Here is a 27,979-nt window from a genome sequence, read left to right as displayed (position 1 = left end):
CCACGATCTGTTCAGCAGTAAATATGATTCTGGGTGGAAAGAAACAGCTTATTTATTCATTGGCCTAACATCAGCAGTCCCTTTGACCAATGTATTTTCTTTGTTGGTGTACAGTATTACAATCGGTCCATAATGTCCACTCACCATCACAAAACAGTCTGCATTCATAGCACACATTGCATGTCATCACACAAACACTCATTCAACTTTTATTGAATATTGACATAATATAGCATGAGTCTAAGTTCATACCAGTTTTTCTTTCCTCCTCACTTTTTTAAAAACCTAAAAAAAAACATCTCAGAAGTGGTCAGCAATTCAGAGGTCTGGAGCCAGATAATCAGCTGACACATCGTCCTTCCTCCAGACGGTCTGGGCTCTAGGCTGGCTTGGCGGTACTAGCAAGCTTCCCAATGTAAAGCCTGGCTGTGCCTACTAAATTTGTCCAGCTCACCAACCGCTTTGGCAGCTCAACATCCAACATCTGTATTGTGTGGTAATATTAAATTACACCAGTCAGTTTAAAAGGGACAAAAGGCAAACAAGATGTTGAAATGTAGAGCTAGAGAACAGCGCTGGACGTCCCAGGAGCAAAGAAGGAGGCTCCTTTATCATGGACCTTGTACTGAAAGAGTTTCTTCTGTGTGTGATGTCCATCACCTTGTCTCCTCCTCCAACACACTTCCACCTGAAAAACAATTTTTAGTTTACTTTTGGTTTACTACTTATGTTGCAGGAATTCAGACTCTAGCAGACTTTGTGACATGTGTATCACCAATTTGTTTACTTTTATGTTGTTGATACTGTGTGTGCACTCATTTTATTCAGATATTAACTCTCTAAAAGATGTTTACAAAATATTCTCTACGCCATGACTAAATCCAGGCTTTTGTTGAAGCAATGGTCACATAGATAATACTTGTTAAACACATCTATATGTCGAGCTTCTGAAGTAGAGCTGAAATGAAAAAAGTGTTTAGAAGAAAAAAATCATAGTTTTTTGTTGTTTTTTTAATTTCTGACACAAAAATATTAATCCAGTGACTAATTGGTAGTGTAATAATACAACAATTATTAATTCATATAATAATTACTTATTGGACTATGTTGAACCAATAAACTATTTTGTGACCCGGTGCAGACATCTGGGGCCAGCAGCTCAGCATTTATCTATTTATATTATTTATTTTTAATTATCTTATCAGTTAGTTATTATCTTAGCTATGTTATTATCCTTGTTTTTGTTATTTTTCTGATTGATCTGTATGCCCCTGACTCTGACTCCTACCTGCACTTATTTGTTTCACTTCATTATGATGCTACAAAGACACCTAAATCTGCCCATGGGAATAATAAAAGGCGTATCTTATCTTTATTTGCTAAATGATAATCAAAATAATCTTGGTTGCTGAACTATCCTCAACTCTATGTAGGATACTTGGATTACAGGCTCATCTATGTGTAAAATGGATGTAAAATCAGGCAAACACACCCACCTGCCCATGTATGTCCCTGCAGTAGCCAGTGGGGAGACCCTGTACATGAAGAGTGAGGCTACACTGGTGGGTCAGGCCCTTCAGAAGTCTCTCTGAGCCTTCATCATCTCCATCATCCTCCTCTTCTTCTTCTCCATCACAGCGTACCAGCATGACCACATTGCCCTGCAGTCAAAGGAAAAGGTATGTTGACATTGTAGTTCTTATGGAAGTTTTTCACTGTATTATATTTCCCTTATTGAACATGCTACACCAAGTAAAATGTCTCATAGGTCTCGTTCAGACTGCCAGCCAAAATCATATTTTTAGCCCATCCAGATTGGAACTGGATGGCTCTTTTGAAGTCTGAACAGTCACAAATCACATAAAATCCGATTTTTGCAAACCGGATCGAAACCACCTTCAGGAGGTAGTTTCAGATCGCATTTGGACAGATGCGTCTCAGTCTGAACTGCTCCAAACACTCAGATCGGTTCTGACTGTCCGTGACGTCACTCTACGCGGCACGCGTAGCGCGGAGACGAGGTGTCCACCGGCAGCCGCGCCCAACTCATGCAGGCCCGACAGGGGAGTCCATCTGCCCGGTTTCTCCCCTGGTGCGTCTGAGATGTTCTGCACCTCTACTGGACAGTGATAAGGCCAATATACTGAGGTGACCTGCCTCCATCATGTTTGTTGTTGTTGTTCTTGTCGCTGTCGCAATTATATGACGTCAGACGCTCTGACGCCGTTACAACGTCAGACGCGCTGACGCTGTTACTACAGCAACCTGTCAGATCAGTCAATAATGTGGCCTAGTCTGAACAGAGCCATATCCGATTTGGACACTTGCTAAAAACAGTGTGGACAGTCAGCCCTAAAAATCTGATTTGAATAGGAATCTGATTTGAATCAGATTCGCCTGCAGTCTGAACGCGGCCTTAGTCAAACTGGTGCAAAGAGTCTGGCCATGCGAGTTGCAGCTCTAATTGACCACAATCCAAAGACAGCAATAGAACCATGCTTTGACAGTAAGGATCTAACCTGCAGCTGGGTGCAGATGGTGGCTCGGCAGTAGTGGCTGAAGTCCAGAACGGCTCCAACGCTCACCCCAAGACTCAGCAGCACACTGATGTCATCAACCAGCAGCACCGGGGGTCCCCACTTCTCCGCACCATCTGCCTCCTCTTCTCCGCCACCACAACTTATCACACCTGACCGGACAAGCTCGTACAGACCCTTCAGACCAACAGCAGGATCCCTGAAGACATGGAGGAAATAGTGTTAATGAGCAAGAGGACAAAGAAGCAGCGAGGTGTCAGACTGGCAAAACACATTAAGTCTGTCGTTGAAGGTTAAAACTGGACAAAAACTTGCCTGGTGTGTAAATAAAGAACTGTTGGACTGGTAATGCAGATAGAGACACTCAAATATGATTAATTTCCTTTACAGGGTGGTTTCAAGATGTTGTGATAAGCAGTGATAACATATGACAAAAAGAAGTTTGTACATGTAAGTCAAAACAATAATAATGATTAAAAAAAAGAGTATTTGCTTGTACCTGATGAAGTCCATGGCTTGATTTTCTGTGTCAGTTTCTTTAGGAATTAAGACAGACAGTGACTCATTCAGTCCCTCCAGGAAAACCAGCTGACCCTTTTCCTTTGCTTGTGCAAGGCTTACACCCTGAGGACACAAAAGATTGTCAGTGTCATCACTTTTGATGGCACCAAGATAACAGCAACTCCTCAAGGAAACCAGTCATTCCAGGTCCCAACCAATAAATAATTTACACATTAACTAGAAATTATTGGAGTAAACAAACAGGTTTAATGTCTGTAGAGCTTAAACTAAGAGCCATAACATAAAAGCTAAGTAGGCACATCAGCTTTTGACTGACCATAGAACATGTGACGAATTGTTGTTATTTTTAGGCTTTTCATCCAGTGCTGATCTGGAGTTCAACACTGGAAAATGATTAGATTTATAAACAATCAAAATGAGAAGAATGCAACCAATAATGACACACTCTGCCAATGTTCAAGTGTCTTGTTTTTTCTCCAGTTTAAAACATAAAGCCATTCAGTTTAACATTATATAAAACAGAGAAAAGTAAGAAATGTTCATATTTTAGGAGCTGAAAAAAGTTTTTCTCAGTTTTTTGCATGAAAAATTACTTTAATGATTAATGGATTAGATAGATATATAGATACAATATACATATATAGAAATACAAAAATACAATATAATAAAATACTGGGGGAATAAATAACAACAATAATAGAGAAAAACACAGAATAGAACAAGGACACTTAAGAAGTTAAAAAGAAGATAAATTGGTAGGTAAGGTACAGTGGCAAACATGATGGTAATAATGTTATTGTGACTAGACAGTTTATAATAATAGTACAGTATATCATATATAATATATAATAATAATAGTAATGGCAGCAACAGTATATGTCTATAAAATTAATAATAATAGTAGTAGTAGTAATAATAATAGTAATAATAATAATAATAACATAGCAATGTGTCATATATTTAGCCTGTGCAGGGTGTGAAAAATAAAATTATCAAAATAGCTTGTGATTGCTTTTATGTCGACTAATCATTGCAAGTCTAAACAAACTCTTAAACTGTTAAAGGAGAATACAGTACAAGGATGATGAGAGTGGAGACTCACCAGTCTCTGACTGATTGCACTGTAATGATTGAAGGACTGCACCAGACCCAGAAACCACACTCTGCAGCGTGCTGAAAGGAAGACACAAGACATCAGCTGTGGGTCAGACCTAAGACTAAACAGCCTGCACCAGACCTTAATTAACTGATTTTGCTAACACTTTACAATGACAACTCACCTCGTAGGTACAAAGAGAGGAAGTGGTGGATGAGGAAAGAGGCATCACTCTGTCTGTCTGAGAGCAAAACAAACTCCCCCTGAGGAAAAATTACAAACTTTAGACACATATACTGCCCTACAAAGTCTAACTGCACTACGCAAAGGGTAAAACTGAGAACTGAAAACATTTTTAGCTGGCCAGCCAAATGGGTTATAGTTAAGTGATATGACACTTATTTCTACATGTATTGATGATGTCATTTTTATGCTCAAAAATCATGATGATTTATTTGACCTTTGACCCCAAAAACGTGGTTACTGCACTCTGGTTTTGCTGTAAAAGGTTCTAATAGTAATGCATAAACAGAGTGGAGTAACAACAATGATGTCGTCTTCTTTCAGCTTTTATATTTTGTTTTCAGTGAATAAACATTTTCAAATAGATTTAGTTATAAAGGTATTTAAAGGTGTTTAACAACTCTTTTAAAAAGATTTGCATATTTTAGATTTAATATTGTAAAGAAATGCTATATTTTAGTCTTAATATAATTTTATCTCACTTTTTTTTTTTTTTTACAAAATCACTATCTAGATAATCATTTCCCTTTCAAATAAACTTATAATTTCTATTATTCTTGTCTTCACTATTCAACACAATGAGGAAATACATGACTACACAGTCAAAGTGAACTTATTGCAGTCTGTTTTGGTTTTGAGTTGGATTTTTTAGTTGCTGCAATTTTTATATCATTATTTCTCTGAAATAAAGCAAAATTGAAATCCAAAACTTTGTCACAAGATAAAACAGAGATCAAGGAGTTCATTTTTAGTTATCACTCAATTTCAACCAATATGTAGTTACTGCAGTTAAGCTTTGCAGGGCAGTATTGATGCTGTATCATTTCGCAGCTAACATTACCACACATGAATACATTAGCACTGTGTAACAGTCTGTCATTTCTCATTAAAGCAGTGTAATGTGTATACCACCAAGCCAGACACATTTACACAGTTAAATCGTCACCTGTGTGAAGCTGTCCGGAGTGGTGTTCAGGATGCTGTTGAGCTCTGTAAACATAGCTCACTGTGTCGTTACTAGCTAACCTAACTGTAATAATACAAGCTACAGTTTGCCACTGAGCAACAATAACGCCACAAAATATGAGTTGTTAGCAGGACGTAATCTCAAAGGTTGTCTTGTGAATCTTACAGGTTAAAAGTAGCGTCAATGATTCTACTTTACTCCATAATTTGACTGCTCTCCTCTCAAATGGATCTGCTGTGCTAACGTAAAGTAGCATGCGACCAAAGATGAAAAAACACAAACAAGAGAGATTACTCTGCACTCCGCGTTTAGTAGCTGTTAGCAACGGCTTCCTGCTGCATAAATATCTTATTTATTACAAGTGTTTTATGCTAGACTACACAAAAATACAATTCCAAGTTTAAATATTGGATTATAACTTTTCCTGCGTGTTTTTTTTTTGGTAAAGCAGACACCTCAGGTCTGTGACAGAATCAGGACAGAATAGTCCTCATGGTGACGTCTTTGTACAGCTTTCTGTATAGACGATCTTTGCTTGCACATGGCGGCTTCTTCGATGTGTTTCAGTCCTTAATTAAAAGGAGGACAGCACCTCCTGCTGGCAGCAGTTAGTGGTACTCATACACAAATAGTAGCAGTAGCAGTCTTGTCAGAACTCTCAACACCCACACAGGACAAATTCATTAAAATGTGCAATTAAACGGACATGTGCAATACAATTGATATGTGCAAAATATACATCTACCTCATCTATACATTATAGCATTTTCAGTAGTCATTTATTTATTTTTATACTTATTTATTGTTGTTTAGCTCGGTATTTTTAAATGTTTTTACTCATGTTGTTTTGTGTTATGATTGTCACAACTATGGACCTTATGCAGTGGCACTTTCAATTTCGTTGTATAGTGAACTATATAATGACAATAAAGGCTATTTGATTTCATTTGAGTAGTGGTAGCTGTTGGGATAGAAGCAATGTTTTAGGAGTTGTAGTAATACTCGAAATAACATGCAGGGCAGGTTACAAGCAGGGAAACCTGAATACTAAACCTCATTGTTTCCACTCAGATCCAAATTTTCTACAAATTTGTGCATTTTTAGCAGCCAAATATGACGCAGAGGGAACAAACTCTCCTACAAGGTTGCTATCAAATATTTCCATGTTATTGTTTTCAATAATCTGCATTAATATGGCAAGTGTTTTCTATGCTGTACCTGAAACTGTACTGAGATATTGCTCTCTATAGAGATGTTTTTGCGCCAGGAAACCGGAGGAGAACCTCTTTCACACCATCACTTTCCTTTGCTTTTCCTAAATATCGATTAAATGCCAAATATGTAGAGCTTATCAAGCAGGAAGTCTCGCCTCATGACAGAAAGGTTTGAGGTTTGAAATTGAACAAAGCCATATTTACTAAAAGATAGTTTCAAACCATCAACCTCTGGATTGTAGACTAAGTAAATTCACTTCACAACTCATCTTTCTGTTTGGAAATATGCTTTTTTTATTTTCCAAGTGACGTCAGCATCAATTCATAGTCATCAGGACAAACAGAATATCCTGCACCGGAGGTTTCTGATGCTTTTGTGTGACATTTCTTTTCTTTCTTTTTTTTTTTTTTGCTGTTCCAGCGCACAAGTGACAAGTAAAATATACATTTTTGTTTTACGGAATAGTTTAATCCAGCACTCTCAGGGGTTTTTTAAAAGGGAACATAGACATTTAAGCAGTTATATTTTTATTTTTTAAATTTTATAATAACAATGCATCAAATGAAAATGTGAGAATCTGTTAAATGTGATTATCACACTCATGTGCAGCTCCCCTTGGCTTTTACAGAGCTTTATTATGAAGTCTGACCCACAACTTTACTGTTTTGGTTCACTCATACCACTCTAATAGCACAGTTTTGGGCCGCAGCAGTAGGCCTGTCATGATAACACATTGTTAGGACAATATATTTTCCCAGAAACTGTCACGATAAACGAAAGTATTGCTGTATCATTGGAATTGAAATGTGGAAAAGAAATATTAAAATATTCTAGATAAATAAAACATACATAAATAAACTACAACCAAAACAAATAAAATAGACTTTCAGGCTCTGTTAACAAAAAATTGCACTGAGATAAACATTTTGTATTATATTATTTTATTATTAAAATAACATATAAACAGCTGCAATGGCTGATTGGAAAATATATTTTTTTGTCTGCAATTTTGCCTGTCAAACATTGCAGCATTACTTTGAACACAACACAAAAAAGCAGAAAAAGTCACAGATGTTAACGACAATATATTGAGTCCAGAAAAAAACTATTGTGTCCGTTTTTATATATTGAACGATAAGTCGATATAGTAATTATCGTGACAGGCATACGCAGCAGGCAACTGTTTTTGACATAAACAATTTAAAAACTCACCTGCTCAGCACCAAACAGCAGACATAAACTAGCTGGTGAACATGGCGGAGCATTTTACTGTTAAAGATGATTTTATCATCCATTCCTGAGGATCATTGCCAACAAAATGTGTGTGCCACTGCATTTAATAAAAAAATAGAAAACCTGCATAACATGTATGTTTCTTTTCCTTGTGTGATCCAATGCAGGTTGGTTCATGTGTGTCATCCATCTTATACTCCTGGTTCATGCAGAACAGCTGAATAAAACACTTTCAAGTAAAATGGGAGATATAACATGAGCAACTGATCATGTGTTGAATCAGCAGATGGCAGTGTGTCGCTCTCCAGCAGCTCGATATCAAGCACATCTAAACTGCAAATGCCAATATTCTGCATTTTAATCTTTAAACATGTTTCATGTCACCCTGCTAATAACACAGCTCTTAAGACAGAGCAATGTCATCTCTGAGCTGCTGTATTATAGGTCAAATCCTGTCATCTCCACTGTTTCTGTGCTGTAGTTTAAACTAAACCTTACATTTGTCACAAAGGCAGTTTAAAGTTGAGTAATTCTGTTTTATATATCATAATCCAAAAAGAGAAATTAAAGCAAATTTAATAATTGTTATTGTGTTTTTGGCCACTTGGGAGCAGCAGAACAAGCTGTAAACACTAAGATAATATCAACTAATAAAGTTGTGTGAGTGTGTGAGGAAACTTTTTAACATCCAGCAGATCCAGAACAACATCAGCAACTGGAATCATGCTTCCATCTGATAAAAAATACAATATTCACTCATTTAAGCATCATTTTGGTGACAAACTGTCCACTGAATATCTGGCTTTTAGACATCTAAATGCTCCACTAGCTATCTATAAAGCAAGAAATGTGTGTGTGTGTGTGTGTGTGTCGATTTTGAAGATTGTTGAATTCATTTTTCAAAATATCATTATTTACGTGTTGCAGCATTGCGCTGTTTCTGATCGGACGCCTTTTAGGGGAGCTCCACCCCATTGTGTGATAGGCCTACACCTGGTCAGTAACACAATTCACTCTGGATTTCCACCCTGACTCATCTCATCTGTAAGTCTATTTAGCCTACCTATCTTTCAGAGTTTTAAAGTGCGCTACAAGGTTTGATTTTCCAATAATATTCAAATAGTTTCCAGCTAATATCAATGTTCAATGTGTATGTGCTGGATGGTGTGGTACCTTATGAAAAGTAAGTGTTTTATGGAGTTGCAGACGTTGTAGTGTTGCAGTAATGTACTAATACATACTTCCTACAGGCACTGCACTAGTGGTCACCAATGAATCTCTTACTTGGTCTGTGATTTGGTGCAGAGCAGTTAATGTACAGTGGGTTTATGAACAGTGTTTTTTCTCTGTTTGAGTGCAGAGATTGGATCAAAACAGTAACATTTAACCAAAGCACAGAGCCGAAAGATGCTAAAAGGCTCTATAGATTGGAGGCAAAATGCAGAGTTGCATTAAGGTTGATGGGTTCATCACACAACAAACACATCTCACATAACATATAATCATTTGTTAATATAAAATATTGATTTGCGCAGCTTCAAAAATGAGAACTAAATGTAGAAAGCTTTTACATTTTAACAGTGTCAGCAACATTCTTTCAGTGGATGTGTTGTAACTGTCCACATGTTTGTCTGTAGTCTTGACTAACCAGATAATCAGCTACAAATTAGGTCATGCTGAAAAAAAATCTGGCAGAGGTTATCAAGTTCAAGTTCTTCGAACGAGGATCTATGGCAAGTAATCAACACGGACTCCTTTTCTGCAACTTTGTCTGCAAGAAGAAAAGAGACTCTTTCAGCAGGGATCAATAAAGCATCACATAATAAACATTTCACATGTGTACAGTATTCAGACAACATCATTTCACACTGCTGAGTCAGACTGTGCGTATCATCAGAATCAGCATCAGAGCACAGACACTGTGTCGTGTGAGAAGAGTAATATGGAACAATCCGATGAGCTGTCATTGATTCGTCGTTTGGCAAACTGCCTCTTTGCTCTGGTGTAATCGTCGCTGCTGATACACAAACATAAATAAATGCTTGTGTATTTGTCTCCAATAAGGCTATCGCAGCCTTTTGTGGTTAGACACCTGCTGATTCCCACAGTCTCTGAAGTGTTCAGTACTGTCACACTGCACTACGGTATAATTCTCCATATCAGCGAATGATCAGTACATTGAAAACTGCCAAAAAACAAACAAACATCAAAAGCATTATTTTCTTGTTTTTCTGTAAAAATCATATCCAGCAGTGTTCTAATAACGTCCTAGTAAAAGCAGAATTTGAACAATAAAAAACATAATTTTCTTTCCATCTTTGACATTAAACCTGAAAAATAACAATTATTTGGTATTTATTTCCTATATAGCACTTCCAAACTATGAACATTTACTAATTTTCTGGAGCGCAGCATATTGTGACAGCTGCCAGAGAAAGCCAGTACAACAACATTCAAGCTAGCATTCCCTTTATCTGAGCCACTTTCCATGTTTGTCCCATTTGTGTATTGTCCTCGTCCCAGATAGACTCTTTAAACACCTTGACTTGATGCTCTTACTTCCTGCTTCAACCTGACACACAGAAAGTCAAACTATGGAAGCAGAATCCCACAGGAATTCTTCTGAGCTTCATGTAAACGCCAACAAAATGCAACATACAGCCAGGACGGTGAGATATGAGGAGCAGTTCATAGGGCGGTGTAGGGGCTCAGAGTCCACGGTGAGGACCGGTGAAAGTCTGTGATCATGGAGGCCGGCAGCGAGTGAGTGCTGGTGGGGCCACAGACGGAGCAGGGGGGAGAAGGAGGGTACGCGTCGTCCTCCCACCGCAGGACCCGCTCCTTAGCTCTGCTGGGGCCGTTAACAGTCTTGACACGGGGCCCGTTGAGGATTCGGGTTTTGGTTTTGGGCGTCCTGTAGAGATAGACATCGTAGTGGGCAACAGGTCCACTGGAAGACTTGAACTTAGTCTTCTTGGCGAGGTGGACCTCCAAGTCGATTCTCACCTTATAATGTAGGGATGGACTGGTTATTGATGTGCAAAAGTACAAGCAAATTGACATTATTATCTTCAAATCAGTAACAATATTGCGACACAGATGTACAGTCAGTACTAGCGTCTTTGAGGCCCAACAAGAAAAATGTGCTGTCGTTGTGAATTGACCCTCACTTTCCATACTGTAGGATATTTTGTCATTGTAGTATATTTTATGTTACAAGTGGTATATTTTATTGTTACTTTTAATGTAAGTCTTCTGCTTTAGTTAAAGGCCACATCCTGACCTCCTGATTGTGTAACAGCCGGTTCAAACCAGTAATAAAGTGCTATAGGGTTCTGGGATGTATCAGATATTAGAGGCGTTTGGGAGCAGAATATAAACAGTATGAGTTGTATCCTTCTAAGGTTAAAAGTAGACCTAGCAGCGTGTGCGTGCACGGAAAATGTGCAATATACATTGAAGTGTGGGCTGTAACAATTCTAGTTTACAGAATGTTTAAATACGTCCTGACAGAGAGAAAAAGGGAGAGAACTCAGGGCTTTGTTGAAGACAGGACACCTCTTTTTTCGGCAGCCCTTAAGATAGACAAAGTGTTCTCCTCCGCTGTACCTGGGCACTGTAATTTGATGTCTGATAAGAAAGAAAACGAAAAGGAACATCGACGTGCTCTTTAATTCATTTTTTTTTCATCTTTATAGGAATTTTTAGTAAAGGATTGTGGGGTAACTATATTTGTTACGTAACTTGTGTTAGTTAATTACATAAATCATGTAACACTGGACATAAATGGCGAACTCCTGGGTGAAAACTGTTTGCTTGGCCGATCCATCCAACCCGACCTACTCCCTGCGTGGAATGTGTCAGTCTTTATACTGCATCACTGAGACAGCTTTGCAAGTCCTGGCTCACAGCTCACAACTACCCGGGTTATATACAAATTATACACTCACCTGCCACTTTATTAGATGGCAAGGTGTACCTAATAAAGTGGCTGTGTGGTCTTCTGCTGCTATAGCCCTTCTGCTTCAAGGTTGGCCATGTTGTGCGTTCAGAGATGGTCTTCTGCATACCTTGGTTATAACGTTATTTGAGTTATTGTTTACTTTCTATTATCTCGAACCAGTCTGGCCATTCTCCTCTGACCTCTGGCATCAACAAGGCATAAAGGCTCTCTGTATATTTTCTCTTTTTCTGACTATTCTCTAAACCCTAGAGATTGTTATTAGATCAGCATTTTGTAATATACTCAGACCAACAACCATGTCACGTTCAAAGTCACTTAAATCACCTTTCGTTATTTTGATGCTCGCTTTGAAGTTCAGCAGCTCGTCTTCACCATGTATAAATGCCTTAATGTATTGAGTTGCTGCCATGTAATTGCCATGTAATTGGCTAATTAGATATTTGTGTTAATGAGCAGTTGAACAGGTGTACATAATAAAGTGGCCGCAGTAGAGCATTCATTTTTGTAGGTACAAGTAACAGGGAATGAAAACAGGCTGACAGCAGTGAGAATAATCAATGATTGTCAACAAGGTAGAAATAGCACATTAAAAAGAATTCCACCTAAAGAAACTCAAAATCAGCAGTAAATCTACCAATTTACCAATCCACCAACACTTTCTGAATGACGGGTGATAATATCTAGGATGAAGAAAAATCACTGCAGCCAAAGATGGAGTTCAAACAAAGAGAACCTTACATTATTGATCTCAATAACAATAAAGAAGAACCGGGCAGGACTTTACTTAGTCACACGGCCTCCTCCTCCTCCTTCTCCTCCTCCTCCTCTTCATCAGGCTGCAGCCTTTCCTGATGCAAACAGTTGGGTCACATCCCTCTCAGCCCTCTGAAGTCATCGCACTGCCCTGCTGCCAAAGCAGTCACTCATTCTCATGTAGTGCAGGACGGAGAGAGGGAGGGGGGGTTACTCTGCTAGGACTGGTAATGTATCACTACATTTCCATCAGAAAAGAAGCCAAAGGGTCCTGTTCTGATCAGCAGCATTCCTCAGAGCCTCATTAGTAAACTAGACGGTGCCAGAACGATTCATTTAGACTTTACCCCCCCTCGCTTCTCTCCTCTTTCCTTTTGGTTTCAATCCCTCCTTTGTAAGGCACACTGTGTGCTTGTGTGCGTGCATGCATGTAATTCTAAATAAAGTGTGCATACATATGTGTAGTGATGTGTTTTGTTTTGAATGTGTGTGTTAATATGTGCATGCATGTAGATTGAAATGTGTGCATTGTGTGTGAATTTCAGCATTTTTTCAAATGTGTGTGTTTTTTTTGCACACATACATGCATGACTTTGAGTTTGCATGTGTGTGCCTCCATCATGCCCTACTATGTGTGCGCGCCTGAATCGGCCAATCACAGCAGCCCCTTCAGGATCCTAACACCATCATTCCACCACATCATCAGCCAATCACAGGCCGCTGATGAATCCCAAGTCCCAGCAGGTTTGACTCGGAACAGCAGAGAAGAAAAAAAGAAAGAGAAAATCTTGACATGCCTCCACCATGTTCTCGGTTTCCAAATTCGTATACCCTTTTTTACCCTCATTAGCCATTTTAAAACTCCTACAGTAAAGTCAGCTGCGGTGAGAGAAGGGTTGCATGATTTGGGATTAAGTAAATAAAAAAAGAAAAGTAACTATATTTTTTATCTTGCCACTTGTGCTCTAATTTACATGAAAATCATCAGTTTATGCTTCTTTCTACTTCTACTTCACTACATTTGAGGTATATAGTGTATTTCTTACTACAATACATTTGTCTGACACTACTAAATTATATGCAGATTCATATTTTACATTCAGAAATCATCAAGTATATAATGCAGATGATGTTATGGATTGAACCAGTGACTCCCATGCCTGTTAAAAAGCACAGGAAAGAAGAAAATACATCATATATATTTGTTGCTATTTTCCTGTGAAAAATTTTCTGAGAATCTTCTGTTCTTTAACTGTTATTAAAAATAAACTTGGTCCAATATTCACCCTCCTTAAAGACCTGGCTGCTGCTTCTTTTTGGTCTCCACCGACTCCTGAAGGAAAAACCTGCTACTGTCACAGCTAAATGGACTGGTGCGTTTCCACTAAATGCCCCTAGTTTGTCCGGACATTTTTTTGTCCCTGTTGAAGAGCAGGGCCATTTTTCTCCCCTGAAAAAAGCCTGGGTGCTGACTGGATAGAATGCTAAGCGGGATGTGACGTCGTACTCGATGCCACAACAACAAGCGCCATTTTTAAAACCCGGTGAACCTATCATTTTAATATTTTTTCGTCCATAATCATCGCCGCCATGTGCATGAACACAGCGACAAGAAACACAGCAGCTCTGCTCCTTCCATCTCTGCGTCTCCTTCTTTATTGTTTACGTTTGGTGTGTCTCCCGTGTTAAATCTGTCGCGTATGTGACATCACGGTCCAAACTGTCGCTGATTGATTACACCTCGAATGAAAACCATACGTCACCTCCGGAGACTTGTGACAAAAGAAGGTCCCTCTGGGAGGCCTGGTGAGCGGCCATTTGAGAGGGCGTGGCCTGAAACTTTCCCAGCGGCCACTTTTTACCCTAATGGAAACACGCCTGATGCTCACAAGTAAGTTGTTAGCTCTGTCTGTCTGCTGTTTTGTGCTGGGCAGGTAGTGTACAGTGGCTTTATGGAAGATTTTTCATCAAAAAGCCTACAGACAAATTACTATCCACAACAATATAATACTGTATTATGATACCAAAACAATGAGCTAAAAGACGGTAGAAAGCTGAGTTGAACTGCAGAGCCGAGCTGAGTAATTCTCGGTGGTTCATCACTAAAAAGACTTTTACTTGCAATTATGTTTTCACTTCTATATTTGCACTGCACTTAATCATGATAATTTGATTTATTTCCCATAAATATGCGCACACACTGTCATCACCCTGATTTTTTGTAGCAAATACCATAAACGAAATGTTAATATTCAAATTGTTCGCTTATATGAAGATGAGAAACTATAATCCTACTGGAGTCATGATGAGGACAGTGTGCGTGTGTGTGTGTGTGTGTGTCTGTGTGTGTGTGTATATGTGTGTGTGTGTGTGTGTGTGTGTGTGTGTGTGTGTGTGTGTGTGTGTGTCAGACAACTGTAAGTGACAGCTGGGCAACTGTGCAGGAGAGGATTAGGGTCGTCTACAGAGACCGCAGGGTGTGACGTTCAACCTAAAGTGAAATCAAGTAGTTTTAATGCTCCGATATGCTGCAGTTTGTTATTAGATAACAGTAAAGCTGCATAAGAGTCACTTAATCTGCCTCAGGCATCCTAGCTTGTGCATGTGTTTGTGTGTGTGTGTGTGTGTGTTTGTGTGTGTGTGTGTGTGTAAAGGCAGAGGAACCCGGAGGTCGCTGAGTTTGGATCTCGTTTGCTCAGATTGTAGCATCAGAATGGGTTTCCATGGCAACAACGCCCTCTCTGTCTGAAGATGCATGAAATCGCCGCCAGCAGCAGATAAGTGAGAGAGAAAGAGAGAGAAAAAGAGAGAGAGAGGAAGAGAGTGATGTGCTGAGAATGATCGAAAGGTCAGTAGATGTGGAACACACACACACACACATACATGCTTAAAGGGGGTTAATGTGTTCTTTTACTGCTGTAATAAATACAGATTAACCAGGTGCTGCTTCACTCTGGGGGGATCAGGTGTTACGTCCATGTTATTCGTCAGTACCAATCAGTTCCGTTTATCCTCTTTCACACGGTCATAAGAATGATTTGTGGAATATTTGGCAGCTCCGACCTCGTTATTTAATTCCTAGAAAGCATTTGAAAGCCCATACATTTTCATATTACATAATTTAGAAAAAAATCAGCTGTTTTAAGGTCCTGAAGTGCTACCGTAAACAATTATCATTGTCATCTGAACTTAAATTGATTTATTTACTATTTATTTTATTTTTGTATGTGTTTCTATGAGCCTATAAATGCCAAAGTGTATTTTGGAAGATTGTGTGAAAAAAGGTCTGTTTTTTATACACAAAATAAAAATCAATCAATCAATATTTGGTTGTATGCTTCTTCCCAGGGAGAACATTTGGTTCTGACATTTCTGGCTGCAGCAACATTTAGTTTGGAATAAACTGAATAAAAAGTGTGCAGTCAGCATCAGCAGCAATAAGCTTCACGACTGAACAAAGACGGGTTCAGAGATCAGACTGACTACAGCTGAAACATCTTTTAAATCCCTTCTTTAGACTTTATTTTAAATGAAAATGTTTATGAATATTTAATCTGTTCCTAGGTTCTATCATCTCTCCTTAAACATTTTATTTGACTTTGTGTCCCTTTTTTAAAAACTTTATTTTAGCCCCCGGTGTTATTATGTTTTTATGATACATCTGTTGTTTGTACTTTATTTTGCTGTTTTTATCGACTTTCTTACAAACACTGTGCACCCTTGTTATGAAAATTGCTATATAAACAAAGATTATGCCTATTATCATCTTAAGAATCACACTTATTTGGAAAAATTTACTTTGAAGTGCAAAGATAATATTCTGTCATTTCAAGATTATCTAGGAAAAATTTCAGTTTTCACACTCAAAATGAAATCAATTTCATTTTTCAGACAGCTCACTCGCCGCCGACTGTCATTATCTGGTCTTAACACTTAAAATAAATAAACCAACACCTTTTAAATTGATCTCCCTTGAGTGCAGAATACAATGCATGCTTTTTGAAAACGAAAAAAGCTTGAGATGTCTTAGTAAAACAACCAAACAGTAGTTTGAATAAAAAAACAACATGATTTAGGAAAATAAATCAAAATAGAGATGCCTTTTTTTCACAAATTAACTCTTTGGGGGTGTTTTAACTGCTGTCCCTTATACAATGCTTGATTGACAGCTGATTCCTGAAAAGAAGAGTCATAGCAGCGATGAGCACTCATACCAAAGATGGAGACAAAATATTACATTTTACAATTAAAATGATAATTTTTAACTGTGTTTTAGTGGCGGTGAATTGATGAAACTTGACTGTGATAAACAAGCACATGAAGGTTGACTCTGCCACAGTGTTAGTCTCAGAAGGATGACGGCACCTCCCCCATCCTGCTTCACTTCTCGCTGTTGGTAATGTAATGCCCACTTGTTGCCATGGCTTCCACTGGTACTTCTGGCCTCAGTCATTTCAATTCAGAGGACCCTCCTTTAGTGTGTGTGTGTGTGTGTGTGTGTGTGTGCGTGCCTGCATGTGTGTGTGTGTGCGCACGCGCGTGTGTGTGTGTGAGTGTGTAGGTGTGTTTGAGCATGTGCAGTCATGTGCTTCTGCATGTGCCAACTTCCACAAGTGTGTGTGTGTGTGTGAGAGAGAGAGGGAGAGAGAGAGAGAGAGAGAGAGAGAGAGAGAGAGATAGAGAGAGAGAGGCTGACAGGAATAAAAGAGGGTGATAATCACTGTTGCTGCTGTTTTTATAGCTCGCCTACTGCTGTTTCCTATTCTGGCTTAAAAAAAATCTTTTCTTCTACCTTCTGGGGGTTGAAATGCTCTCTTGCCCCCCTCTTTATTTATTTGAAGAAAGAGAAGTGCACCCAGACCTTCCCCCACCCTCCATCCATCCATCAGCACCCCTCCACCCTGGGAAGGATCCCCCACAATAACACGGTTTAACCCGTTGCTTTCTCACTGATCCAAGGGAGAAACCCGACAAAGGGCCGGCATCTGAGACCCATTCAGGCCTGTTTACCACACGGGTGAACGTGTGTGTGTGTGTGTGTGTGTGTGTGTGTGTGTGTTATTGTTGCACTTTTATACTTGTGGGAACCAGTTTTTATACTTTTAGAGTGAGGACATTTTTGAAAGAGAGAGAACATTTTGTTCGGTTCGCCTTTTCACAACAGACTCAGCTGAAGGGTTCAGGGTACAATCAGACCTGTAGACTTGAAACTTGGACTTCACATTAACTTGACTGCTTCAAGACTTGAACCACTTGAGTTCTGACTCCTTAAAGAATGATTTGGGACTTGAATAAAAGCCATAAGTTGTTACGTGGCTTTTCTTAACATTAGGGGTGTAAAGATACATATATTGATTCATCTGTGATTGAGCTAACTGCATCGATGCATATTGCAGTCTTAAATATACAATTTCATTTAGACAATTTCCCTGTTTTGTTTAGAGAAGTAAACTGAGCACACAGATAGAACCAATCTTGGGGATGGTCTGTAATTAAAAGATGATTACAGGCTCTTAAATTTAACCCATAAAAAACATTTGGACTTAAATGCAATGTGGGGTGCTTTATAGTGAACAGAAAGTCTATTTTATTCTTTGTGTTAGAGAAGAATGGATTGCTTTTCATTTAAATATTTTTTTGTCCTCAGAAATAAAATGGTAAAATCATATTTTAGTTTATAAATTTAACAGACTGTATTAAATTGTTATATGATATCATCTCATATTGTGAATTGATCATGATGGTGATGAAATTCCAACTAAACACGCCTCCATTTAATTAACTTCACACTGGACACTGTGCTTCCTTGGCACCTAAACAAAATACTCCACACCTGGTTTCTTATAATTAATATCTTCCCTCTTAAATACCTGTCACATTAACAAATTTAACCTCTCAAATACACAATTTTACCTCTTTTTTGTGTATGTGAGAGATGAAACTGTGTATGTGAGATGTTAAATTTGTTATTGTGAGAGGTAAGAACTATGGCCTATACGGCCCCTCATAAATAGGGGCCCTTTCTTAATTAACTATGCAGTGTGTACAAAATGCATTATTAATTAATATGTCATGTATCTCTCAAGAGCTTGCACTTGTACTTCCTTTGCCCTCCCTCAGCAATACATACACTAAGTGTGAAGTCAAGTCAGTTTAATTTATGCAACCCAATATCACGAATCACAAATTCCTCCAGGAGGATTAACACTCTGCACAGGTGGTTTCATATAAACATAAACATATGTTGAGAGACCAAGAGAGCTTTTTACAAAAAAAAATTCCTTAAAGAGTCAGCATTTAAAGACATGAAAGAATTAGATTTTGAATAGCAACTTATGATGACATAACTGAGACTTGAACTCTAGGCTTCAATTCTGATGAGACTCGGGTGATGTGAGTCTGACGTCAGACTTGACTTGGACTTGAATAAACTTTAAACGACTTGACACTCAACATTAGACTTCAGAGTTGACTTAAAATCATCTCCAATGACTTAAGATTCAACTTCAGTATGAATTTCCCCAAACCTAGACCTAGAAAGAGTTCTGCTTTGGGTACGGGGCTTGTCAACACATTACGTCATTGAGGGTCCTCGCTAGTATAGAAGTGTTCGTGTGTGTGTGTGTGTGTGTGTGTGTGTGTGTGTGTGTGTGGTGATCATGGGAAGCTGACAGATGCTTTGAGCATGTATGAATGTAAGTGAGCATATGTGTGTGCGCTCCATTGTGTCAGTTCAGCATCCTGAATGGAACAAAAAGCTTTATAGAGCAGAGCTGAAATATGTGTGGGAGGTTTGTGTGTGTGTGTGTGTGTGTGTGTGTAGGCGTGATTATGAGGAGTTCATTTCTATGTCATTTTCATGTAGAAAAGCAGAATGACCAAAGCAACCACGAAAACATGTAAAACAAATAAAAGTGGGTGCAAAACTACCGCAAAAGATGCAAAACAACTAAAAATAGACGTAAAACCACAACAAATACACACAAAATGACCACGTAACATAAAGTTTGGCATCATGGTCATGTGATAACAGCTGAAGGGCTCCATGACATCTGAGCCAACTCCATCTGCCTATGAAGGCCATAGGAAGCGCCAGAAAAGCCAAATAAATTCTAATTTTAAGGTTAAGAATGACCCTTCAAGCTCATATGAAAGTCTGTTACAATAATCTGGAGTAAGTGAGAAAATTTAGCTCAGCACAAAATTACACAGAGACACAAAGCTACTCAGAAGAAATACCAGATGACTGAAAACAGATGCAAAACAATCATAAAACACGCACAAAACAACAGACAGGTGCAAAACCACTACAAAAAGATGAAAAACAGAGGAAAGAGTACAAAAGAGACACAAAATGACCACATAGAAAACTAAAATGACCAAAAACAGATTCACAAAATTCACAAAATCGTGTAAAACAAGTAAAAACTAACACGAAAAGGTGTAAAACATAAAAAAAGAGGTTAAATGACACAACAGAGAGAGAGGAATAAGTTGCAAAATGATCACGTAGAAAAGTAAAATGACCAAAAAGGGATGCAAAACAAACACGAAATTATGCAAAATGACTAGAAATAGACTCTTTGAGACTCTTGAGTTTGGGGGCCTCTTACATGACTGATTGGCTCATTTCCTGATAATCATAATAACAGTTTCTTAACAGGATTTGTGTCAACATACAGTAACACTGTACTGTTTGAAGTTCATGCTGTTAAAAAATATATACACACTTCATGTGGGTGTTAATTTGTGTTGATATATAGAAGATGCACATATTCTATATCCCATATGTGCATGTGTAAGTGCTATTCAGTGTGAGTGTGTCTGTGTGTGTGTGTGTGTGTGTGTGTGTGTGTGTGTGTGTGAAGCATCTCTGGAGGCAGGAAACATGCAGAAGCAGCAGACTGGTACCTGGTGTTTGTGCTCATGATTTATGTGCAGTAAAGATGTTTTTTTTTAACAGTTGAGCAGCTGTCGACTGCTGGAGATGGTAAAACTCAAAGTTGCAACATCAACATTTATATGACAGAGGCACAAATTTGAGACATGCTGACCTTTGACCTCCTGGTTATTATTCCCTATAAAAATGCTGATGTAAAAATCTATCCATCCATCCATCCACCCACCCACCTATCTATCTATCTATCTATCTATCTATCTATCTATCTATCTATCTATCTATCTATCTATCTATCTATCTATCTATCTATCTATCTATCTATCTATCTATCTATCTATCTATCTGTCTGTCTGTCTGTCTGTCTGTCTGTCTGTCTGTCTGTCTGTCTATCTATCTATCTATCTATCTATCTGTCTGTCTGTCTGTCTGTCTGTCTGTCTGTCTGTCTGTCTGTCTGTCTATCTATCTATCTATCTATCTATCTATCTACCTATCTATCTATCATCAGGGGGGTCCCAGTTTATCTGTGCTATAATATCTACCTAGAATATGTATATTAAATGATGCATATTCCTGAAAAAATGGTAAAATAGCATTATGACAGGATTTATTTGCTGTCTAAATGGTTTAACTGCAACAAAAATGTGTGCATTTTTGCATTTGAGGGAACGTTAGACCATCATTTTTTATATGTATAAGTCCATATTCACCATTTTTGATCCACTTATTCCAGAGCTTTCAGCCACATCTCCTGGCTTTCATCGGCAGATCAAGTTGGCTCAGCTGTCATGGAGATTCTTTATTATTTATCATGTAATCTAAGTTAGGCACTGTGGTCATGTGATAAGAGCTAAAAGAATAATGGAGGCAAGTCCATCTACCAATGAAGGCCATTAGATGTGACTGAAAGCTCCAGAAAAGCCAACTAAATTCTATTTCTAAGGTAAAAGATGAACCTTTAAGCTTATATGAAAACCTGCTATGGTAATTTGGAGTAACAACACCTTAATATCTGTAAATGTTGGCTTCATAATGTAGAAAAAGTCAAATGTGTAAAACCTTGGTGTTTATGTTTGTGTGTGTAAGCAAGGAGACACATTAATGACAAGGATCTAAGAAGCTGCGTTCAAAGCCATGCAGAGTGTTGGAGATCAGGGGGAGAATAAGGGAAAACACAGGATCCATAGAGGTCATGTTAAAAAGGTTTATTTCAACAACTGTCTGAATCTTGTTTGTTTATTCTCTGTTCGAAGTCCCAAAAAAGTACAAAAAAAGAACAAAAAACAAGTACATCAAAGGATTAGAAATCACATCAATGAAAACCAAGACACATTGTGTTGCTTTTTTTTTGTTTTAAATCAATCCAAGCAATTTTTTTCTCCAATATTTATACATACTCACTGGATTAGTCAGACAAACATCAAAACCTCTCAGTAGCTTTATCTTTTTTTTTTTTTACAATGACGTTTTACGTACGTTTTAAACTTCTGTATGATTTCTTTCTTTTTACAAAATACACCAATGCAGGCAGGGGAAGGTGTGTGTGTGTGTATACATATAAGCATGTTTATGTTTATTTCTTTTCACTGTATGTGTGTGCTTCTTATGTGTGTGTGTGCGTGTGTGTAAGAGAGATAAGGGAGAGTAGAGTGACAGCAACAAGGGGGGGGGCGGGGCTGCGAAACAGGGGTGTGTGTGATGTAAAAGGGGGGGAGTTGCAAGGCGGCGGCAGGGTGCGGTTGGTGGGAGGGGGTTACTCTCAGCGGGGGCAGTGGCGGCGGCGGTGGTGTACGTTTTTTTTGCAGCGGCCCGGGCCGCTTGGTGGCAGTGTTGCCGTGTTGGAGACGGTTGCAGACTGGGTTGGTTGGCTGGTACGTTGGCAGGCTGGTTGGTTGGTTTGTTGGTCGACTGGTTAGGCGCACTCGGCAGCGGACGGACAGGAGAGCAGGAAGGGGGTTTTAGGGATGGGGGGAGGGGGGGTCCCATTGCCGGTGCACCTTGTCGTTTTTCGGTGTCGTGTTGTCAGGTTGCTGGGGTTGTTTTGTTTTTGTTTTGTTTTCACATCATGTTGTTCTGCAGTGAGTTTACCTCCGAGGAGTTCTCCTCGCCCAGGACCTTGTGGTTCTCGTGTTTGGGGGTCAGAGAGTTGTGGATGTTGAGGGAGTCGTCCTCCTTGGGCGGGGCCTTCACCGGGTCCTCCAGCTTGTTCTGGGAATTAGGATCATCCTACCCAGGGAGGGAGGTGGAGGTGGAGATGGTGGTGGTGGTGGAGGGGTGGGGGCAGAAAGTACAGTTAGAACCACAACCACAGATTCATGTTCAGTTAGAACTTTGACCTGCAAATTGGTGGAAAACTCTTATAAAAATTATCTTTTAAAGCATCCGCAGCAAATTCTGACTAACCCATCAGAACTGGATTTCCTTAAAGACTAAGTTCATCTTTGTTAAAGGCAATGAAAATCTGTCTATAATCAAAGAAATTACGTCCATATTGGATGATTCTGCACCCCACGATTTGTCAACACTTCGTCCAGTCCAGATTCCGTCCAGTCTGACCTTTATGTCCTGTCCCAGACTTAAAATGAAAATTTTTCCTTTTATTAGCTGTTTCCACAATGTTTCTCTAACCTTGACCTTTAACCTAACTACACTTTACCTTTGTTTATTTATAACCAAGCTCTTTCTTTAACCTAAACCCTACCCCTACTGTTAAAAAAACGTTAACTTTGGAATCAAAAGTCTTTGTCAGTGAATGTAATTCAATGTTTTGCACAATCGTCCAACATTGACGTACTTGTCTGGTGGTTTTGTTAAAGAAAAAACAAAGATGAACTTAGGCTCAGAATGCTTTCGAAGAATCCCAGAACTCAGGAGTCGTCTTTTATTTCATGCACTCAGACGGATTTTCATGTTCCACCTTCATGCTTTAAAGAACCCGACCAGTGCGTTTGCACGTTTTAGCTCCTTAACTACAAATCTTTACATTATATATATATATTTATATTTTGTATTGATTATTATTAAAAATCCACTGCTCAAAAAGTTTAATAAATGTGTGATGCTTTCAAAATCAATGAGTAATGTGTTAGATAGATTTGTATATATATACATTTATGATTTTTGCCATGAACAGGCCTATTATGACAAAGACAAGAAATAGAACAGTATACTATAACTTTGCAATAACTTAAATAATAATAATATTATTATTATTACAAAACAATTAATTTAAATAAATTAAAAATATGCAGATTTGATGTTTGCAAGTAAGTTTCAAGAGTCTGCAAATAGATTTTCAAATAAATAAAAACAATAGATTCCTGAAAAGGTTTAAAAATATCAACTTTCTAGAACAGCATCATTGTTGAATTATGAAATTTGATTGGTAGTAAAAGAGCTAAAACACTGGTTTGGTCCTTTAGAGACTGCCAGAATGCAGCATTTTACCATCACAATTCAACAAAATCAAATTGCAGCTAAATTGTGACTTCAAGCAAAGACCAGTTTCAGTAGCAGCCATTATTTCAGCGGTTCAGAGTCTCCTCTGTTTGACAATCATCATGCTCCACTGGCATGTCATGTTTGGTTCAGGAGACGGTGAGGTGAGCTGCATGAGCGGCACCAACCCCCTCCCCCTCCCCCTCCTCGCCCCCTTTCAGGCAACCCAGGAAGCACATGCACATCCACATGCAAGACCCTTAAAAATATGCCCCTCGTGTACAGTGATGACCGCTCATGCAGAACGCCCCGTCTCCTCCTGCTTCACCTCCTCCTGCTCGCATTTATTGTCCCCAAAACAAAAACAAAAAAGAGGCAAATAAACTCTCGGGCCTGGCCGATTTATCTGTGGGTACCACCGTCATACATACCCAAGCAGTCGCTGGGGGGAAAAAGAACAACGTGTTTTAAGAGGTTTCAATTCAATTCATCTGAATTTAATTAAGGTCAGAGGGAACAAATTGATTGCGGAGTCCATTTTAGTTCTGTTTTTCCAGCCTCTTATCTCCATTAATATTGCATGGCATCATCGACCCTGCTGCGCCGAGGCATCCTGGGGCGCCCGTCTGCGCCTCTTCATCACACACACACACACACACACACACACACACACACACCCTTACAGACAGAAGCTGGTGAGATAGACACATTCATTCACATATGCACACACACACACACACACACACACACACACACACATCAAACTCCAGACCCTGAGGCCTGGACCATTGACAAACACACCCTAATTGAATGTTTGCGTTTGAATTCAATGGCACTTTTAGAAAGGAAGAGCAGTGAGAGCATTTACCCGCTGGCTGCTGGCCTAGATAGTAACTTCAGGCAGGACGTGTGGATACGTCACTTCCATGGTTACGGGATAGGGGCCCTCTGTCCTCCCGTCAGCGTGAAACTGGAAAATGTTTTTTGTTTGTTGGATTTCATTGTTGTGCATGGGTGGAGGGGGTGCGGGCAGTGGGTGGGAGGCACAGAGTCACGAGGACTTTAGAGCGGGTGTCATTTTGGGGGAGCAGGAACAGAGATAAACAGGGTTCTGATGATGGTGATGATGATGGAGGCACATGGACAGTTCCTAATGTCCTTTTTGTCTTTTAGTGGGCTGTGGACATGTCCTACTTTAGCATTAGGAAATTAGTTTTTATGTTGATTTAAATAGATAGTGGTAGAATTATTATATTCTTTGAGGGAATGTGCTGTACTGGACAAACCCCGTCTCCTAAAGAATTACGTTCCCAATAAATAAAACTGCATTCTCAATTATAATTCAAGGTAAAAGTATTTTCTCCTGGGTAATGGATGCTGTTTTAAACATGGTTAAGGTTGTGAATTGAAACAGAAAAGATCATGGTTTTTATTTGTTTGTAACTTAAGCTGGTTAAGCTTCCAGATGTCCTTCGGTAAAATTTGACCCAGATTCAAATGTTTTTGTATCAGATATTTGTACCTTATGTCTTTCATCTAACTGCAACAAAATAACATTGATAAATTCCCCAAAAAGTCTAAATTTTGTGGTAACAAATTTGAATTTAGTTGACAAAGAAGCTGGAACATAGACTTGGGTTATAATATATACTCTGTGCTTTATAAAAAATATTTTATTTATTCATTTATTTTTTAATCTGACCTGAGAAGACAAAATTTGCATGCTCCCACCCATCCCCGGGCAGCCGTGCAACAACGTGAAGGTTTCTCTTTAATAAAGCCAATGGGTAAGAAAGGACCCAACATATTTTCATTTTCTCGTCTTTGTTTTGATATTTGCTGCTTTAGTTTTAGCTTGCAGATCTTTCATAAACCTGTCGACCTTTGCTAGCAGTGCATTATTTACAACTCCAGGTCCACGTAGAGGTTTCAACCCTAAGTTTTGAAAGCACTGGTTTAAGTTATGTGACCTAAGTTAAGTACATTGTAAGTTAAAATAAGTCAGTGTTGACTTTATGTTTCACACTGGACAGGAATATGGTTTATCCACCCGTTTCCCACCTTTCATTAGAAAAATAATTGTCATAGTCTAAATTTAAAACAAACGTGATCCCAGAGGAATTATTTGTCCCTTGAAACATAATTGAGAATGCAATTTTGTTTTATGGGAGGTAAGAGACAGGGCTGAAAATACAAAGTACTTGGAATTTAGACGTTAACCCACTTAAAGTCCCTATATGTAGATTTATATGTGATTAAAGCGACTTTCAAATCATTTTTAAGGGCATATGTTAGTGTTTGTAGAAGTATTTGACTTTTGTCGGTTGTGTTGTGGGTCAGGTGGTCTGAAAGTTTGTATCTGGATCAGTATTTTTCTTTTCTCTCCCTGCAGCTGATTAAATATGTTTTGAATTTACATTGTTTGTGAGTCAGTACACCTGTGTGTCTGTTAGCTTTAGTCTTTTTCTTTCACGCTTGGGTGCATAAACTTCAGATTAAAATATTTGTATTTGGTATGTGTGTGTGCATGAGTTAATATTAGCCTGCCGGTGGTACTCTCTCCCAGCGTGTGTTTACATACTTGTTTGTGATTTGTTTGTGTTTACCGACTGGCTCTTTTCTCTGAGTATATGCAGCATGTGTCTACATTTGTGTTTGCACTCCTGTGCATGTTTGTGTGGAGTGCAGAGGAGAAGAAAAGGGACCGGTCGTAGCTTGTGTTGATTTTCAAATGGACTCAGCATGGTTTGGAACAGCGTGGCCTCGTGATTCATACAGGGACACAACAGCGTAATTTTTTCCAGGGAGCATCTTTTGAACATTGCACTGATGCAAAGTCTAGTCCCCTTTGTGTCTTAAAACTTCAAAATCCATCTCACTCTGTGTAGACTTTGCAAGCTTTAGTGAATGCTGTTCCTTCTGGAAAGTCCCTGGGTGCAAAGGAAGCGATGTCCTTTAAATTTCCACTGCAGTAACAGTATTTTGTTTGCTTGGAAACAGCAACAGCAACAGTGCTGCTCATGCTAACTGTCTGCAGATGAAACCAGGAAAACTTTCAAAGTCAAAGATTCTCCAGCCCACACTGTGATCTCTGGTTTGTACTGTGCAGAGCAAAGCACAGTGATGGGAAAAAAGATGGGGAGAAAAAATCAACTTTTCAATAAGAAACCACATAATTTGGTCGCTCTAGACAGTGATAATGCACTGTAATAAATTATTCTGTAGTCATTTAATTTTACTTGGCAGTTGTTTAAGTAACTTTAATATAAAAATGTTTGAGATAGAATCTACTTATTTTGATCACATTAAATATTATCTTTGTGTGTATGTAATTCCAAATCAAGAGAATTTTGAATGAATCCAACACAATAGAATTAGTCCGTTTTTAATTGACAGAAACTTCCTGTTTAGTTTTTATTAACTCAACTTGTAACGTAGTTAGATTTAATTAATAATATTGCGTGCAATCTGTTGCCTCAATTTTATTGAGTAGCTACTGTTTATCTGTTCTAACTGCATAAGGATCATTTGAATGTTTTTAAATGAATGTAATTACATTTTAAATGTACATTTCTACTGCATGCCTGCAGCATTTGGACTTCAGGGTCAATTCAGTGTAGATCAGTCAGTCTGAGATCTGATTCAGTTGATGGAAATTAAATTGTTTCAGGAATTACAGCCAGCTCTGCCCGCTCAATTCATTTTTCTGTGCTGAATTTATTTAGTATTGACAGGAAACAATTCCATTTCGCTTGCTGCAGATGAAAGTGTGTGGCCAGACTCTGCTGAATTACTGTGGAGGGAAGATTGAGGACAAGAGGGTTCAATTTACCGCAGTGAATGAAACACAAAGCATTCTATTACTGTAGAGAAACACAAGTGCTTTGTGTTATTGTTCAGAAATGTTTGCCCTGTGTTTGTGTGCGTTCAATTTCTCTGTGAATGCAGTGTTTTTTTTTGATTGCGTGTGCATGTGTGTGTGGTGGAGGTGGTCGTCTGTCTTGACGTGCAACAAGGTCCTCACAAGGTCAGCAGTTTTGTGATTGGGTTTGTATGTTACCTCAGGCTCTGCAGCTTTAACATGTGTTTAATGGCGATTTCACACAACTTT

The 27,979-nt window shown here is 38.7% G+C and overlaps 2 protein-coding genes across 8 annotated transcripts in view; both read right to left on the bottom strand.

Annotated features, from left to right (window-relative positions):
* Nucleotides 1-34: 34 nt before the first annotated feature.
* Nucleotides 35-5,738, bottom strand: elp6 (elongator acetyltransferase complex subunit 6). The gene is made up of 7 exons (XM_059339514.1): nucleotides 5,345-5,738; nucleotides 4,340-4,418; nucleotides 4,162-4,232; nucleotides 3,037-3,161; nucleotides 2,520-2,736; nucleotides 1,497-1,661; nucleotides 35-688 (listed from the first exon to the last, which is right to left on the bottom strand). The coding sequence occupies exons 1-7, from the start codon at nucleotides 5,396-5,398 to the stop codon at nucleotides 563-565; spliced, it is 837 nt and encodes a 278-aa protein (XP_059195497.1). The 5' UTR covers nucleotides 5,399-5,738; the 3' UTR covers nucleotides 35-562.
* A 16,725-nt stretch (nucleotides 5,739-22,463) lies between these two features.
* cspg5a (chondroitin sulfate proteoglycan 5a) overlaps nucleotides 22,464-27,979 on the bottom strand; it is a 64,764-nt gene continuing 59,248 nt past the window's right edge. For 6 of the 7 annotated variants that reach the window (XM_059338673.1, XM_059338672.1, XM_059338675.1 and 3 more), the window contains one exon: nucleotides 22,464-22,656. In XM_059338673.1, the coding sequence (XP_059194656.1) occupies nucleotides 22,489-22,656 (168 nt within the window). In that variant the 3' untranslated portion in view covers nucleotides 22,464-22,488. Of the gene's footprint in view, nucleotides 22,657-24,609; nucleotides 24,839-27,979 lie in introns of those variants that run through there. The other variant, XM_059338676.1, reaches the window with a different exon arrangement.

This window comes from Centropristis striata, chromosome 8 (assembly GCF_030273125.1).
Source record: "Centropristis striata isolate RG_2023a ecotype Rhode Island chromosome 8, C.striata_1.0, whole genome shotgun sequence".
NCBI classification, from domain to species: Eukaryota; Metazoa; Chordata; class Actinopteri; order Perciformes; family Serranidae; genus Centropristis; species Centropristis striata.
This window is presented reverse-complemented; position numbering and strand designations above follow the sequence as displayed.

Bases quoted from the DNA above. Each gene is read 5' to 3' on its own strand.
- elp6 (XM_059339514.1), bottom strand. From the start codon at position 5,398: ATGTTTACAGAGCTCAACAGCATCCTGAACACCACTCCGGACAGCTTC. The intron at 1,662-2,519 runs GTTAGATCCTTA...CTTTGACTGCAG, and splicing joins CCATCTGCACCCAGCTGCAG to GGCAATGTGGTCATGCTGGT. The intron at 689-1,496 runs GTGGGTGTGTTT...ATTGTTTTTCAG, and splicing joins GCAGGGACATACATGGGCAG to GTGGAAGTGTGTTGGAGGAG.